General features: G+C 36.6%; 1 protein-coding gene across 6 annotated transcripts in view; it reads right to left on the bottom strand.

Annotated features, from left to right (window-relative positions):
- The window catches only part of LOC149552460 (Rab3 GTPase-activating protein catalytic subunit), a 184,730-nt gene that overhangs the window by 146,034 nt on the left and 23,153 nt on the right, over nt 1–15,543 (bottom strand). For all 6 annotated transcript variants that reach the window (XM_089788023.1, XM_089788026.1, XM_089788025.1 and 3 more), the window contains exon 4: nt 12,813–13,013. In XM_089788023.1, coding sequence (XP_089644149.1) covers nt 12,813–13,013 — 201 coding nt within the window. The remainder of the gene's footprint in view (nt 1–12,812; nt 13,014–15,543) is intronic.

Below are 15,543 nucleotides of genomic sequence, written 5' to 3'. Positions count from 1 at the left end.
TTTGTTGCAGATTCAGGAAAAAAAGACTGCAAAACACGGCTCGCGATTTCCAGTCAAAAACGAGCAAAACATAACAGATGCAAGCAAGCTGAAGTCGCGTTTTTTTTGCAGATTTGAGCTTGAATAATTTAGAGAATGAATAATTTCGAAATTAAGGTTCAGATAATTTCAATAAGAAATTATTATTTTCAAAAAAAATTCAACCTTGCTCTGATACCTTATTACGAGGTAATTGGTAAATACTTGTTAATAACAGAGACCGAAAGGTCAATTTATACAAAAGAATGAGACGATGTTTCCTTAGGAAACGATCATAAAGAATAGAAACATTCTATTCCAAAGAAAGCAAAAAACGAAAGCAAACTAAAGCTAAAGATATTTACAAGATAACCATTAACTAATAATAGACGTCTTATCTATTACTGTAATAATGGTCTCATAAAACTGCTTGTCATTCATGCCTTAAAATCTGCCCAACCGACCCTAGGATGGGAAACCTTTATTACTCTTACCAACGTGAATGACCCAGAATCACCTTCTAATGCTGAAGCAATTAAAGCCAGTTCTAAAAAACGACAAGCCAAGCCTTCATCCTCATTAAAAACTAAGAAGCCAAAAGTGAAACCTTCTGATAAATTACAGGAACTAGCCAATGTAGCTCATTCCATTGGAGATGTAGAAATCATTAGTGTTCAGAAACCCTCCTAGGGAAATAACCGTCTTTCAAGAGAACAAAGGTCATAGCTTAGGCAAAATAAGAAACAAGGCGAATTGAAACAAATGAGAGAGCAAGAAGTAGAAGAAGTTTGAAGGAGGGAGGCAAGTCTGCAAATAGAAAAAGAACGCCCGGAAGATGAAGGAAATAGGGATGCTAAAGCAGAATAGGGGATGGAAGGCAAACCAGAAACTGAGGAAGAATTGGAGGCTGAGGATGAGCAGGAAGCTGTAGAGGAATTTGAAGAAAGCGACATCGCTAAAGAAGATGATGTTACAAGCCCAATTCAGGTAAACCCTAATAAAGACCCTATTTCTGAAGAGGAGGTAAGACCTACATCCTCACTAGCTGTAGAAATTCCTATAATAATATTACCAAATGTTGCCATTGAGAAGGCGATAGAAATAGCCAGTGGTATTTTTGCTGGTGATGAAATTTAGTCGGGACAAAGTGCAGAGCTTCCTCAACCAAAGAAGGGTGTAATACAAGAAATAAAGACTCCGCAAATTAATGATGAACATTTTGTTACTGTAACATCCCAACAGAGCCCTAATGATGGTGCTTCAGGAACTCGTGTAGTCCTTGAAGCAATGCAACATCTTCCCCCTAAATAGCTGTTACAAATTATAGTCGGTTAACGGCACAAATACAAGAACTATCTACACCGAGGCCTGCCACTAATAAAATTACAAGGATTCCAACACTTTCCATAAATCTTGCAGCTAAGTTCACTGACGCTGGGTGTTCACCTAGCGAGCATGAGGACATGCCCAATCCTTCAGTTGGGGGGACATGATGGGTGTGTATTTGTGTGTTTTTTCTATATATTTCTTTTACATGCTTCCACCCAACTTTGTGTCACTCCACTCCCATTTATGCCACTTAGTAGTAGAGATTTAAAACATATTGATAAAATGTAAGCTAGGAAGCAATTACTGAAATATCTACCAATATGTAAAATTTGACATCAATTTGGGTCTTCTACAGGAACAAACAATGGATGACTGAGCGGCTATAGGAGCTAGCAAACGATTGGATCAGCTATTTATGTCTATTTTTGGCAAACATTTTGTTTCTAGTTTTTGGTTTAAAATGACTCTCAGCAAAGAACAATGTTCTTTTATTATCATGTTCGTTATGCTGTTAAACAATTAGAGGCTTGTAGCCTGGATAGCATTTGTTTCTCTTAGATGAATGGCTTACGGCCATAACAAACTAAATCCACTATGTTTAGTATTTTAAACAGTATTTAAGTATGTACATGATCATATGAAGACATATAAGGAAGACATTTATGTATCAAGAACGATGTTAAATCTTTCTATTACTATTGGAATCGATTCTAAATCAATCTTAGCAATTTTGTGTTAATTGTGTGCTCACCAAGTGGACCGGAGGAAGGGCCCCCTCTTGGAGAATCCTAGTGAGACCATTTTGATTTGCATTGTGGGTGTGAATGCATTGTTAGTTATTTCATTTAAGTGTATATGCAAACATCCTTAAATCTGCATAGTTTGTGTCGTGTGTTTAATTCTATTTAGATTATTAAAAGACTTTAGTTCACGGCCATTTCCATGCGGCCGATCATTATTTTAACTACTTTAGTACTGGTAAACAAATCACCCACTTTCAAGTTGTCATACCTTGTTATACTCTCTGTTGCAACTTTCCTATCGCCACCCATTACTCACTGGTAAACTTCCTGCCGCCTCTCCCTAAACTTCCTGTCGCATTTCACTACACTTCCTGTCGCATTTTGTTACCTTCGCTCCATACTATTGTAACCAGCTTCCTGCCGCAACCAATTTTCCTATAACAACTCAAGTTCACTTTAAGTATTAATTGAAACATTCATAAAACGTGGTATTCAATGTTTAAATCATTTAGATGTGTGATTATGATATACTTTAGATTAAATGTGAAAATGTATTGAATGTGAATTCATTTCTAGTTTCATTTTTAATCAGAGTAACGAGAATCGCACTAAAATCGCGTGAATCGCCAATTCAGTGATCAGATTCATGCACGTCGATTTTTTTGACGTCGAAAATCGTGATCGGCGATTTCATCGGGTGAATCACCTGAATCGCATGTATCGGCAATTCACTCAAAAAATCGCCTGAATCATCATTAGAAATCACCAAAAATCGGCTAGCAGCAGCAAGCATGTTTAGTTGGAAATAATAAAAAAATCACTTATGTTTTTTGCTTTCTTTTTTACCTTTCCTCTTTGTTATAACCCTAAAGGGCCTTCTAATTGTTAAGCATGACTAGAAGAGAGGAGAAGAGAAAAGAAGAACCATAGATTATTAAAAAATAAAAATAAAAAGACGAGAAATAAAAAATGTTTAGAATGCATAACGGATGATGCCCAAGGGAAGGGAAAGACATAATCAGGTAGTAAAACATCAACGGTTCCCAGAAAGAGTGTGGGATTAGAAGAGAATCACAAAAACATTGTGTTCCATGTAGTTTTGTGTGGGTTTCAGAGTGCTAATTTGGTCTTGGCGGCGGGGGCGCTGCCCCTCGACCCCGCCCTGTATCGCGACAGGGAGCGCACCTGGGGCACTACCCCAGGACCCCACGAGGGCGCTACCCCTCGACCCCGCTGGGGGCGTTGCCCCCTAGACCCTCAGTCGTTGCGGTTATCAGTCGTGGGAAGTCTAACCAGTTGATGAGACCGGAAGCTATTGCAAGCATGGAGTGTCTGTGGTGGAGAGAACAATAGAGCAAGCCTTTCGAGAGGGGTGATATGCTTTGAAGCACTTGGAGTAGGTGTTCGATGTGAAGTTGTCTTATAAAAACTCTTTACCCCATGTGGTAAACACAAACTTCCATGTTTATATATGTTAAATTTCAACCTCTATTTGATGATGTTATAGTGTGTTTAAGTTATATTCAATAAAGGGTGCATGAAATAAGTCTTAAATTGTTAAAATCTCTACATTTAAAGGGTTTTTTCAAATTTGCCAATTCATCGCCGATTCATCGACGATTCACCCCCGATTCACGATTTCAATTCGAGTAATTAAAAACTTCTTAGTTTTGTAGCACATAGCAAATTGCATTCCAAAAGCCACTTGATTTATTATCTTCACCCCTTGAGAAGATAGACGTTATATCTCTCGCAAGTTTACGATTCCCAGATTGACATTCTTGGGGTATTCTTTTGATTCAATCACATCCATAAAATAGACCATTCAATTGAAACTCGGCAGTACCAAAAAGTTGATACAATTGGCATGAGTGTATATGGTTCTCCTGTAGCTATGTCTCTTCAAGGGATTGTTGATCTGAGTTCTAGTATAGTTTATATTATATGGGTGAGAACGAGGATGAAGATATTTCTTGTGGGGGATTATTCTGGTGATATTCTAACTCCTACATCATTAGCATAAGTTTTGAATGCTATATTGCAGGATATGTTGTTGGTCTTAATAATGTTAGTGGTATGTAGTTGGTTCAATGTTAACAGGGGTGTCACATACTACTTCATTTGGGATCCAGGTGGAGGTTGGAGTTCACTGTTATTGTTAGATTGCTTGAGGGCAAGCAACCTCGAAAAGGGAGGACTATAATGTCCCCATTGGCTGTCAACATCAGAATTTCAGGGATTAGCCTAATACTGGACCCTTGTAGGCTAATGAGGATGGTTAGGTCTTTTAAGGATTGAATCACCTCCAACATTCAATGATTTATGGATTTGGCCTTCGTTCGATGTCATTTGGACTCCATTTTCCATACTTACTATCTATAGTAAGTCAGGGGTAATAGAGATGGACCCTTTCCATTTTTAGAAAGTGTATTTGGTCACATGGGGAATTATGAGGAGAGATTCCTATTTCAGACGGCATGGCAATCAGACAAATATTTCAAGAGATGTTAAAGTTCAAGTGACTTAACTGATTTATTTAAATATTTTAATGTTATAAAGTTATAAAGTAACTTAAGTGACTAAAAGACGAAATTGGCTTTTAATCCCACATTGCCAAGTTGTTTGTGTCTTCCCTCATATCGAGGTTATAAAAGCATGGAGCTACATTGGGATTGATACAACAAATATGTTATTATTCAAATCCTAATCAATTGTTGAATGTGACTGTGTCTTCTTAGGGACGAAAACCTTTAAGAAAGTTTGAGAAGTTGGACATAGCCCTAGCCCTCTTGCATATTTCAACAGCTGCAAGTAAGGAGTTACAGAGTATTACATTATATCAGAAGTCTATATTAATACAGGAAGGCAGTATGTATTTCTTTGGTTATACCAGTTGGTGATAACGTATGATCAGATGGTTATTATATTCAGAGTTGTACAAGGGATTGCAATATAGCAGCAGTAGACACCTACAGCAATCGCCAGATCATTTAAAGAAGAACGGTGGAGCTTGGGATTAATTACATGTTAGAGGGCTGACAGTTCAGTAAGACCAGTCACATTGCTGCCCAGTCAAGTGTTCTACCCACACCTAACAGTCACAGCCGAATAAATGGTCTGATCAGAGCAGTGTCGTGTGAGAACTTAATATGTTCAAACACCAGTAGATGGTAGTTTCTCGATGGCGGGAGAGCCTGGGTTGTAGTAGTTATCGGCTGGACAGCGTGACAAGGGGTACATTGACTACAGCCAGGAGAGGACTTAACGTCACTGTCAATCATCGTCAGATTTGTGTTAACTATAATTGGACTGCAGGTGGTTCCATACTTGTGGTCTTCAAGCTTGATTGAACACAATACAACACCAGTCAGGTCACCACGTTCGGACGAGCTAGTGTTGATAGAAGCCATACATTTGGAGAAGTGCAAGAGATCAAACTCACATGAAGGCATTTACATGGTTCCAGGTTTCATCATTTCTTGTTTACAGTTTGAAAGACTATCATTAAATGTTTCAAATCATTGCTAAGGCCATATGAATGAGCTTAACATTCTTAATTCAGCATCCAAAACAGTAGACCATTCATGGAGTTAAATCTGATATTGTTTTAAGCATCATCATTATAAGTGTTTCATTTTACTTTGTATGATATCCTCTGCCATTCTCGCTGCATTAATTGAAATCAAAATATTTCAATGGCATTATAACATAATATTTGGATTACAAACAAACTGTTTGACGAAATTCCACTAGTCACAATTTGAACTCTTTGCTTAGAACAGCAGGGAATATTACATTTAGTTCTTTTCATGCCCACCGTTGGTGTAGATGATGTGCCTTGAGCAATTCGTCATGGGTTGTGTGGAGGTTCTATATCCTTTTCTCATCACATTGACCTTGTTCCAAGATGTTTGTGCAAGCCTTCCACTTATGATTCTATGTTGGTATAATGACCCTGTGTTATCAAGCTCTTACAATGTTGTGTGCATTGGTCAAAATGATGTTTCAACTAGCGTTATAGGACTCGGCGAGTCTGGCAAGGACTCAATGAGTCTTGAGGCGAGGTGGCCAAAACGAAGCAAATTGCATCTAGACTCAGACTCGGCCGAGTCCTAACCGAGTCCTACCTGACTCGCCGAGGCAGCTGCCTCAGCTTACTCGCCGAGTCCCGTCAAGATGCCTTAGTCGGTTGGCAACGTCCACTAGAGTTCATTAAAACAATTTTTTAATGTTTTTTTTAACTTTTTTGGATTTGTAAAGCACGAGTAAGACCTAAAAAAGGTCGTTCTATCACTTGCAAACACAAAGAATAGAGAAAGAAGAGTTGGGAGAAGAGTATTGGGGTTTTAGGAGATAGATTAGCAAATCCATTGGCTCTCGTCTATCGGTTATTGATTGTTTGTGCCACTTTGTAGCTAGCATCTAAGCATGGAGAGGAGTTAAAAGAAGCATTAGGAGGAAGCTTCATCAAAGTTGGGTTACATTTTCATTTCTAGAGCAAATTTGAAGAGGTAAGATACATATTTTTTGTGTTATTTTGCAAATTTTTTACATTCATGAATCTTTGTTTATTTGCATTTGTTTTGGACTCTTTAGATTCATTTTATTTTATGCTGATGAAAATTTTGAAAAGTAGGCAACGCTAGTGTTTGTAAATTGGATTTTCTATATTCTAGATGCTTTTTTTATGGTATATTGCAGCAGCAGCAACATCATGTCTCAACTTGAGGATAGTGGAACTAAGCCTAAATCTAGCCTTGATGCTAACCCTAGTGCAATAACAAGGGATAGGGATTGGAAACATGTCATTCTTAGCCATAAAAAAGTTGTGACATGTTGGCATTGCATGATAACATATGATGGGGGAGGTATTAAAAGGTTGTGATATCACCTTGGGCATATACCAAGGCATGATATCAAAGCATGCAAGGCCGTCCCCCAAGATGTTATGCATGATATGCAAGCTCTCTTAGAAGAAGCCATAGAGAAGAAAGAATTAAAAAAGGAAACAACAAGAGATGGCACAATTAGCTAGAACTAGAAGTGTAGAGGGCTCTTCAAGTTATCATGGACATAGTCACCGTCCAGTTCCACCTTCTAGTACTGCTGCATCTTAGAGTGTGAGCATTGGGCCTCGGGTACATAAGCAAAGATACTCACTTGATTCCATCTTTGTTCCACGCACAACTCCAGATGCATAACCATCGCCTAAGAACATGGATTGGAATAAGGAGAAGCATGAGCAAGTAAAGTTGGCACTTGGAGATTTCTTTTTCTACAACAACCCTCTACTTAATGCAACAAGGTACTTCTAATTTTAATTTTTAATTTGTATGTCTTCTCTTGCTTTCAAGACTCAATAATCTGTATGTCTTAATTCTCTTACTACTAATTTAGTAAGTTTACTTATTAGATATTTGTTTATTTAATTTTTTTTAGGTCTCCTTATTGGCAAATTGCCATAAAGGTTGTTATTGTTTGTGGTCCAAGGTTCAAAGCCCCTAATGATGAGGAGCTAAAAGGTCCTATTTTGGCCCATCGAGTTGCTGATGTAAAAGTTGAAATTGAGGAGCAGCGTAAAATATGGGTCATGAAGGGTTGCACCATCATGACTTATGGTTAGACTAATAGAAGAAATAGAACAGTATTTAATTTTCTTGTCTCCTCATCAGATAATTCAGTATTGTACTTAGAAAGTTAAAATTTAATAAGTTAGTAGTGAATTGATTGATCATTGTGATTGTACTAAATTTCTTTATTTTTCTTAGGTCCCATAGTGTTTTTGAAATCAATTGATGCCTCAAGGAAGACCGATAATGTTGAGTATCTTTGTAAGGTAATGGAGGAAGTGTTGAAGGAGGTGGGTGAGGAGAATGTGGTGCAAAGTGTGACAGATATTGCAGCAAATTATGTTGCTGCTGGTAAACTTCTTATGAAGAGGCACCACCAGTTGTTTTAGACCACTTGTGTTGCCCATTGCATTAACCTCATGTTGGAGGATCTAGTTAAAATTCCTTGGATAAAAAAATGTGTAGAGCAAGCAAGGAATATTTGCAAATTTAGATATAATCACGCTTGGGTCCTCAAACTTATGAGGCAACACATAAAGAAAAAAGAGTTGTCTCGTCAGGCGATCACTAGATTTGCAACAAATTTTCTCAAATTGAAATATTTTCTTAACACAAAGGCTAGTTTGAAAGGTATGTTTGTATGTGAGGACTGGACAAGTTCATCATATACAAAGCTTAATGCAGCAGCTGAGGTGGTTGATCGAGTTTATGACGAGATTGGCTTTGGGAAACCAGCCAAGGAGATTGTGGAAGTAATTTTCCTTTTTGTGCTCATTTCCATTTCATTTCACTATTTTTGCTAAAGTTTTAAACACTTGTTTATGTTCATTAACATTCACATTGTTCATTTTTAAAAGGAAAACTTAAAGCTTAATGTTTTGTTTTTCACAATGAATACAGTTCTTGGAGCCTCCAATTGTTATCCTACGGATTGCTTATGGACATAAGCCCTCAATGGATTACATTTATGAGGTCATGGATAGTGAGAGGTCATTCGAGCTTTTTATGTAGGGAATCAAGATAAATATGGTCCCATATGGCATTTCATTAATACACGATGGCACAATCTACTTCATAGGCCTATACATGCAATTGCCCACTTTCTTAATCTAGCATACCAATTCTATCCAAACTTTAAGGCTAATGAAGAGGTGTTGAGTGGCCTCTATGATGTTATAGAGAGAATGTCACCTAAAAAAACTGTTGGAACAGTTATAGTCCATGAGATAGAGATGTAAAATAAAGCACTAGGAGACCTATTTTCACAAGAATAATGCAACAAAAACTAGACAAAATTGATGCCTGGTAAAAATCTATTATTCCAAATTCTAATTTCTATTTTATTACCACTTTAGAATCTAGAATCTAGATTGATAAAGTCGAAGCTATAGAATTGACTTAAAATTTTCTTGTTTGAAATGTAGGGTGGGAGATGTTTGGCAATGAGGTGCCAAATATTGCCAAATTTACAAAGGGTTGCAGTTTGTACCTTGAGTCAATCATCTAGTGCTTCAAGATGTGAACGCAATTGGAGTATGTTGGAGCATTTACACTCGAAGAGGTGCAACAGGTTGGCAGAAAAATAGTTGAATAATCTTGTTTTTGTTCACTACAACCTTCACTTCTGTCACAAACAGATTTTGGGCACCAACACATCTCGCATTGTATTAGATAAGGTTGATATACGAGCAGAGTGGAACATAGAGGTTGATGATCCTATCTTCAATGATGAAGACTTGGAGTGGGTTGATCAAGTGGATCGAGAGGCAGAGGCAATGGAGGAGGCTAAAACACGACGAGACTCAGTGCAGGACCCTGAGGCTAAGAGTGATGGATCCAACTCTGATGATGAGGATTATGAGAATGAGTATGAGGATGAGGAGGATGATTATGATGAGCATGTCACTGAGGTTCAACCTTAGACACAGGGAGAGAGGATGGCTCTAAGTCTTACATGACCTATCTTAGGCCTACTCGTAGGAAGACAGGGTACTATGAGCCTTTCTTTTGATATATGTTTTGAACTTTTGATTCCATGGATTGCATATTCCATGGTATTGTAAACATTTGACAATTACACTATATTTTAAAGTTCTATTGTGTTATTCTAAGTTACCGATGCTGATTTAGATGCTAATGCAGGTGCAGGGTGCTGATGCACGGTATTCTTTTGAGGATTTTGGATATGTTTGGGTGTGTCCATATATATATATATATATATATATATATATACTAAAATTTATGTATGCAAAGAAATGTAAGAAATATACAAAAATAAACCATTCCATAACATGTTGCTTCACCATTGATAGTTCAACTTCAAATTCACTAACTAGATTCAGTCATTCAGAATCATGAGGATTCTCAAATAAATCCACATTCTCATCATCATCAATTAAATACATGCTAAAATTGACATCTAAAAGGCGTTTTGGCTACGGGTGCTTTCTAGATCCAAATTCTCCTAGGAAGCACATCCTAGACCTGTTGATTCTTGCTGGATGCACTGTAGTGCATCCGCCAAGAACCCACAGTCCCAAGATGCGCTTTCAGGAGAATTTGTGCAGCAACCTAACGCACCCAAGCATCCGGACACATAAGAACCAGCATCCGGCCATTTCTGTAGAGAATCGATAACTAAGGCATTATTTAGTTTAAGTATTTTCTTACAAAAATTAGCATTTATACTTACGTGATCTATGAAAAGTTGTGTACGTGTGCAAAGTAGCTTCTATTTTCTCAATTATTGTGTGTTTGAAGTTAATTAGCTAAATGATGCATGAAAAAAACTTAAAATCCTAAAAAAATCTTTGAATTTCATGGGTTTTTTAATTTGTCGAATCCTTGCCGAGTCTGACCACCGAGTCTAAGTTTGAGCCCAATTTGGGCTTGACCAAGTCCAAGCCAAGTTTGAGGCTAGTAACACTGATGTGTACTATGATGAGTTGGTTCACTGTCTAAAGTTTAACACAGTTGTGATCAGAGTCATGCAGCAAGTAGTTGCGACAATATTTCTCAGGTTGACATGGGATCCAAAGATCTTATTGGTAGATGGATTGCATTCTTATTTCAAATTACCAGTAGGAGTTGCAGAGTATCTTGCAGAATGATATGGGATCCTAGAATTGATTGCTTGAGGGAAAGCAATCTCGAGGAGGGAGGACGGTAATCTCCCCTTATGGGGCCATTAGGAATTCTAAAGTCAAATTCATAAAGTATTAAATTTGGCTTATGAGAGCTTAATAAAAATTTATAAAATGGGTCAATTTAATATTATTAAGTGGGTTAAAGGTGACAAAAAAGAAAAAGATGAAAGCATAGGAGAAGGAAGTCAAAGGGTCACCATTTTGAGCATAAAAAGGAGGAAACTAATTCATTTTGGACAAGCTTGGATTTGTGATTTTTTTTATTTCTCTTTGGAGAAGCTTCTAGCTTTCTCTTGTTGAAACCTAAGAACAGACACCTTCAAGATTTCTCAGTGGATTGGACGGAAACCTAATTCATCTTCAAAGTGGATTCACAATGGATTTCACCTTGCACTTCAAGTTCTTATTATCCAATCTCATTGTTACCTTCTTTATCTAAGATTAGAATACATATTTAGTTATTATATTGCTATTTTGTAATGCAACAATCATTTTTTGAGTAATTTGTCTGAACAGTTGTTGGTGATTTGTTGGTTGTTATTGCAAAATTCTTTGTTGTTAATCCTGAAATTTATTGAGCACATATTTTGGGAGTATATCCGGGGGGCATATTATAGGCTGTGATGGATACATAAACATGAGAGTAACTACCCATCATTTTTTCAAAAGGCAAAATTGCAATGAGTTTTTAAAGTAAAGGACTAAGTCATGAATTGGGATATAAGATATTGGTTTCTTTTATTTGGCTAATCCTAAATAAGGAAAATCTGATGCTGTAATGATCCCATCTTTTCGCTGTTGACCAAGTGTGTGCGCGTTAGCCTTGTTCTACATGGTCCCGAGGGCTAATGAAGGGTTTAATGGGATCCTGGAGTGTTTTGGCCTAGTCATTTCCAGTTTGGGCCAAAACGAAGTTGATTTACTCAGTTTCAGGCATACTTACTATTTTTAGTAAGTCGGCAGGACACAGTGCAGGTCCATTTTGGTGATTGGGTTCAATAATCCTCGGTGAGAGCTTTCCAATGAGCTATCACTCGCATTATTCGGAGTCCGATTGCTAATACATTTTAATGCCTGAAGTTTTATTAAAGTAACGTCTAATTTAATTATGAAATATTAAAGTGTTACTTTAATATTTATTTTATGGTGATGTGTACCCAAGGGAGACATAAGGGGTATTTTAATATATGTTTTATATTACACATCTTTTATCCCACATTGCCCATATGAGTTGAGGGGACCCGTGGGAATAGAATAAAAGGAAGCATTTGTGGCTTCATTAGACAAGTTGAATATGAGAAGAAATTGGTGTGTGAGTTGCAGCTTTGTTCTTGGCATTTGAGGACGTCTATCCTCTCTTGTAACATTCTAGACGTCATTCCCTTGGGGTTTGGCCTTTGGAATTCTTTCTTATTGGCTTCATTATCAGGCAGTTTAGTTGCATTTCCGGCTACAGGCAGATTTGATATTTTGCTCATATCTTCTTCACTACTTGTCCGACGCTTATGCCGCTTGGAGGGAATGGTATTATGAAGGTAGTGGACTGATTGGAGGACAAAGTATTGTAGCAGCAAGTTCGTAAGCATGGGCTGGAGTATTATGACAATATTGCTGAAGTAATTAGTGAGTTGATAAATCTGCCATGTATTTGGTTTTATGAATTCTGAAAATAACATTTTATTAGCAGCAGTTCATTTCCACTTTGCATATTGTTGTAGTTTCTTTCTTGTTTATGTTGTATGATACCAATTCCATGCACGAAACACAACAAACAAATAAACGTTTGATTTCCAGAGTTATAAGGGGTTTTAAGAAGTTGAATGCAAACTGTTTGACATAATTCCTTTCAGCAATTTGGTTTAGTTTTTGGGACATTCAGGGGTGCCCATTACAGATGCATTTTGATGATACCAATAATAATTGCATATGTCTATGTATGTCGAAATACTATATCATGCATCCTTTATTATTTGACTAGCACATGAAAGATACTATTAAAAAGTTACCTCCATCTCCAAATAAGTGACAGATTCATTTTGAAGAGATATTTCATTTAGATATTGTGGAGCAAGAAAACTATCTTGTGTCTTGGCCTTCTCTAAGACCGTTTGCTTCCCATCTCTTGCAAAGTAGCGTCTCCAGAACTCTTGCTCTCTCACTTTCTTCGGAATACTCCTAAATCTCACATTTTCAGAACTTTCATCATGCTGCAGCAATGTAAATACAAGCTTTGATTGTTATGTGCACAAAACCATCTTAAAGAACATTAAAAAATGTTGATTGCCACTAAATATAAATGGTTTATTATATCAAACTACTGTTTTCTCATAAAAACTCGCATTGATACCACTACATCCAATTCTATATATCTTGCATGGTTGCGCACGTCTATGCAGTTTACAATTCTAATTTTGAAGATGTGTTTCACAATTAGATTTTGCACAAGGTTAAGCTAGAGTAATGCCGGTATTAAACCAAATGCACAAAATACTACAAGTGATAAATGTTAATGAAACAATATTTATTTTGTAGATTTTGTTATGCCACTTTATCGTCTGCAAATTGCAAGCTATCATTAGAAGCATCAATTATAAATCAAAAAATGTATAATAGCAGATTTTGTACATTTAGAAATCCCTCTTAGGAAATCAACTAGCAAAGCAATTACAGTTCACATAGCTCTTATTATACGCAAGATCATTCCTGATAATATCCAATATAGATTTTTTGAGAATAAAAAACATAAGTTAATGATAGCATGTAACTAGAATTGTGCTGTCAGTGGGGATGAACCCAAATTGTAGAATTTCTAAAAATAAGAAGGGTAAGCTTACAGTGTTAAATGTTTATAATACCATACCTTTTCATGGGGAAAGTCCCATTTGATCTCCATAAAAAGACAAAAAGATCTTTTAAGACTATGTGCAATTAAGTATCTCAACAAAATATGATGTCATAAAATGGAAATACATCAAAATCCTAGCTATGCCAATTTGTGTTTGATAGAAGTCAAATTAAAGATAAAAAGCAATAGCCCTACCCAAAAGCAAAAGTTCTCTAATTGCTCTAGCTTAATTACAAGAAAATACATATGTTTGAGCCTCCAAGACATTAGTTCAGCATAAATTGACACTTTGTTCTGCAGATTATCACTTCTTTAAAGCCTGTGGATATCTTGATTCTCAATTAACTACCTTCTTCCTTACTAAATCTTGGAGAAAGATGCCAAGACAAAATTAATGTTCCTAACCCTAGAACAAAAGATCTATGCTTGTAATGTCCCTAATAAGTAAGATCTATTTTGTGGATTATGTTTCAGTGATTTCCTAAAATGTTGCAGGATCTCATCCATGTACATGATATTACTAATTCTGTTCTACTTCTTGTTCTACATGGAATTTTCGATTTAGGGCAAACTAGGGCAGTTACAAAAGGAGACAATACAAGTAGAATAAAAGCATAAACCGACAGTTTGCAGGACAAACTTAATTTGACCACCACTCAATTAGGGTTAATTATTCAGGCATCTTCTTAAATAAATTTAAAAATAGAATAGACTAGACCAAACATTACATTGTTATGAGTGTGCCTTTAACTGCTTCTTGTCTAATGTTTTTTGAGCATGCTCACACCATGGGTGTTTTATATGTGCACCTTCCTCATACACACCTTGTGTTTGCTTCATGCCTGGCATGCTTCCAGCATGTGTTTTATATCTTAGGTATATGTATGTGTTGCTTCTGATGGAGCCCTAATTTTTGCAAAGATTTAGGGCCTCCATTTGACAAATAATGTTCAAGATTCATGATGGGATACAATCATTGAAGCTACCATTATCACAATCTTAACAAACTAAAGAAGAAAATAGAAGATTTGAAAAGCTTTGCTTTTCTCTGCCACAACAATATCATTACATATTTAAAGCAATATATAAGATGTGAGAAGCCTCAATTTTAGTCCCCAGATTAACAATCACAGTACATAAAAAGAGAAAAATTTAAAGATGGAGAATGATGAGCCTAAATTCATAAAGCATCTCATATCCTTTTACTAGGATCAACTAGATCCCAGCAGAGCCTTTAGTGCTCTTTTCCCATTATGTCCTACATTGGTTTATGACACTTCCTTTTAATTATTTAATGTACCTCTATGTCCTAACTCACTTATCTCTTACATTACATATATAAAGCTTCCTTACATGTTTTTCATATTGATTGTTCCTCCCACTTTTGTCAAGTAACTTTCTTGTATTTCTACACTCTCTTTGCTACCTTCTCCTACATATATATCATTATACTACACCCTATATGTACCCTACTTTTTGTTAAAGCTTTGCAGCAGCAAGAGACATCATTCATACCTGCAATGGGCATGTTACATTCCTTTGTTGATGTGAACATGTTCTCAAGCTTTCTCAGATTGATTCTGATGATTTATTCCTATTCTCCTGTTATCTTCGTTGGCTCCTTTTCAACAGATTCTGCACATTGTTCCTGCAGCTAAGTTATTTGGTTGATTCTCTCACAGCTTCCTATATTCTACTGTCTATATTTGAGTTTGTGCGTATGTGATATGAGCAGTGATAACTCTGTGATCAGCTATTATTCCACCGCATTCTTGCTTATCTCATTAGCAGGTGAAATGGTTCTTTCATTACTTTCACTATGATTAATTAAGTGTCATCAGGTTATAAGCGCCATGGAGTTAACAGTGTTTGCTGGCTTCAGTTGTATTGTG

This window comes from Cupressus sempervirens, chromosome 6 (genome assembly GCF_028749045.1).
Source record: "Cupressus sempervirens isolate cs-2001-9-10 chromosome 6, ASM2874904v1, whole genome shotgun sequence".
NCBI lineage: Eukaryota > Viridiplantae > Streptophyta > Pinopsida > Cupressales > Cupressaceae > Cupressus > Cupressus sempervirens.
Note: the sequence above shows the minus strand (reverse complement) of the source record. Positions and strands in the feature narration are given on the sequence as shown.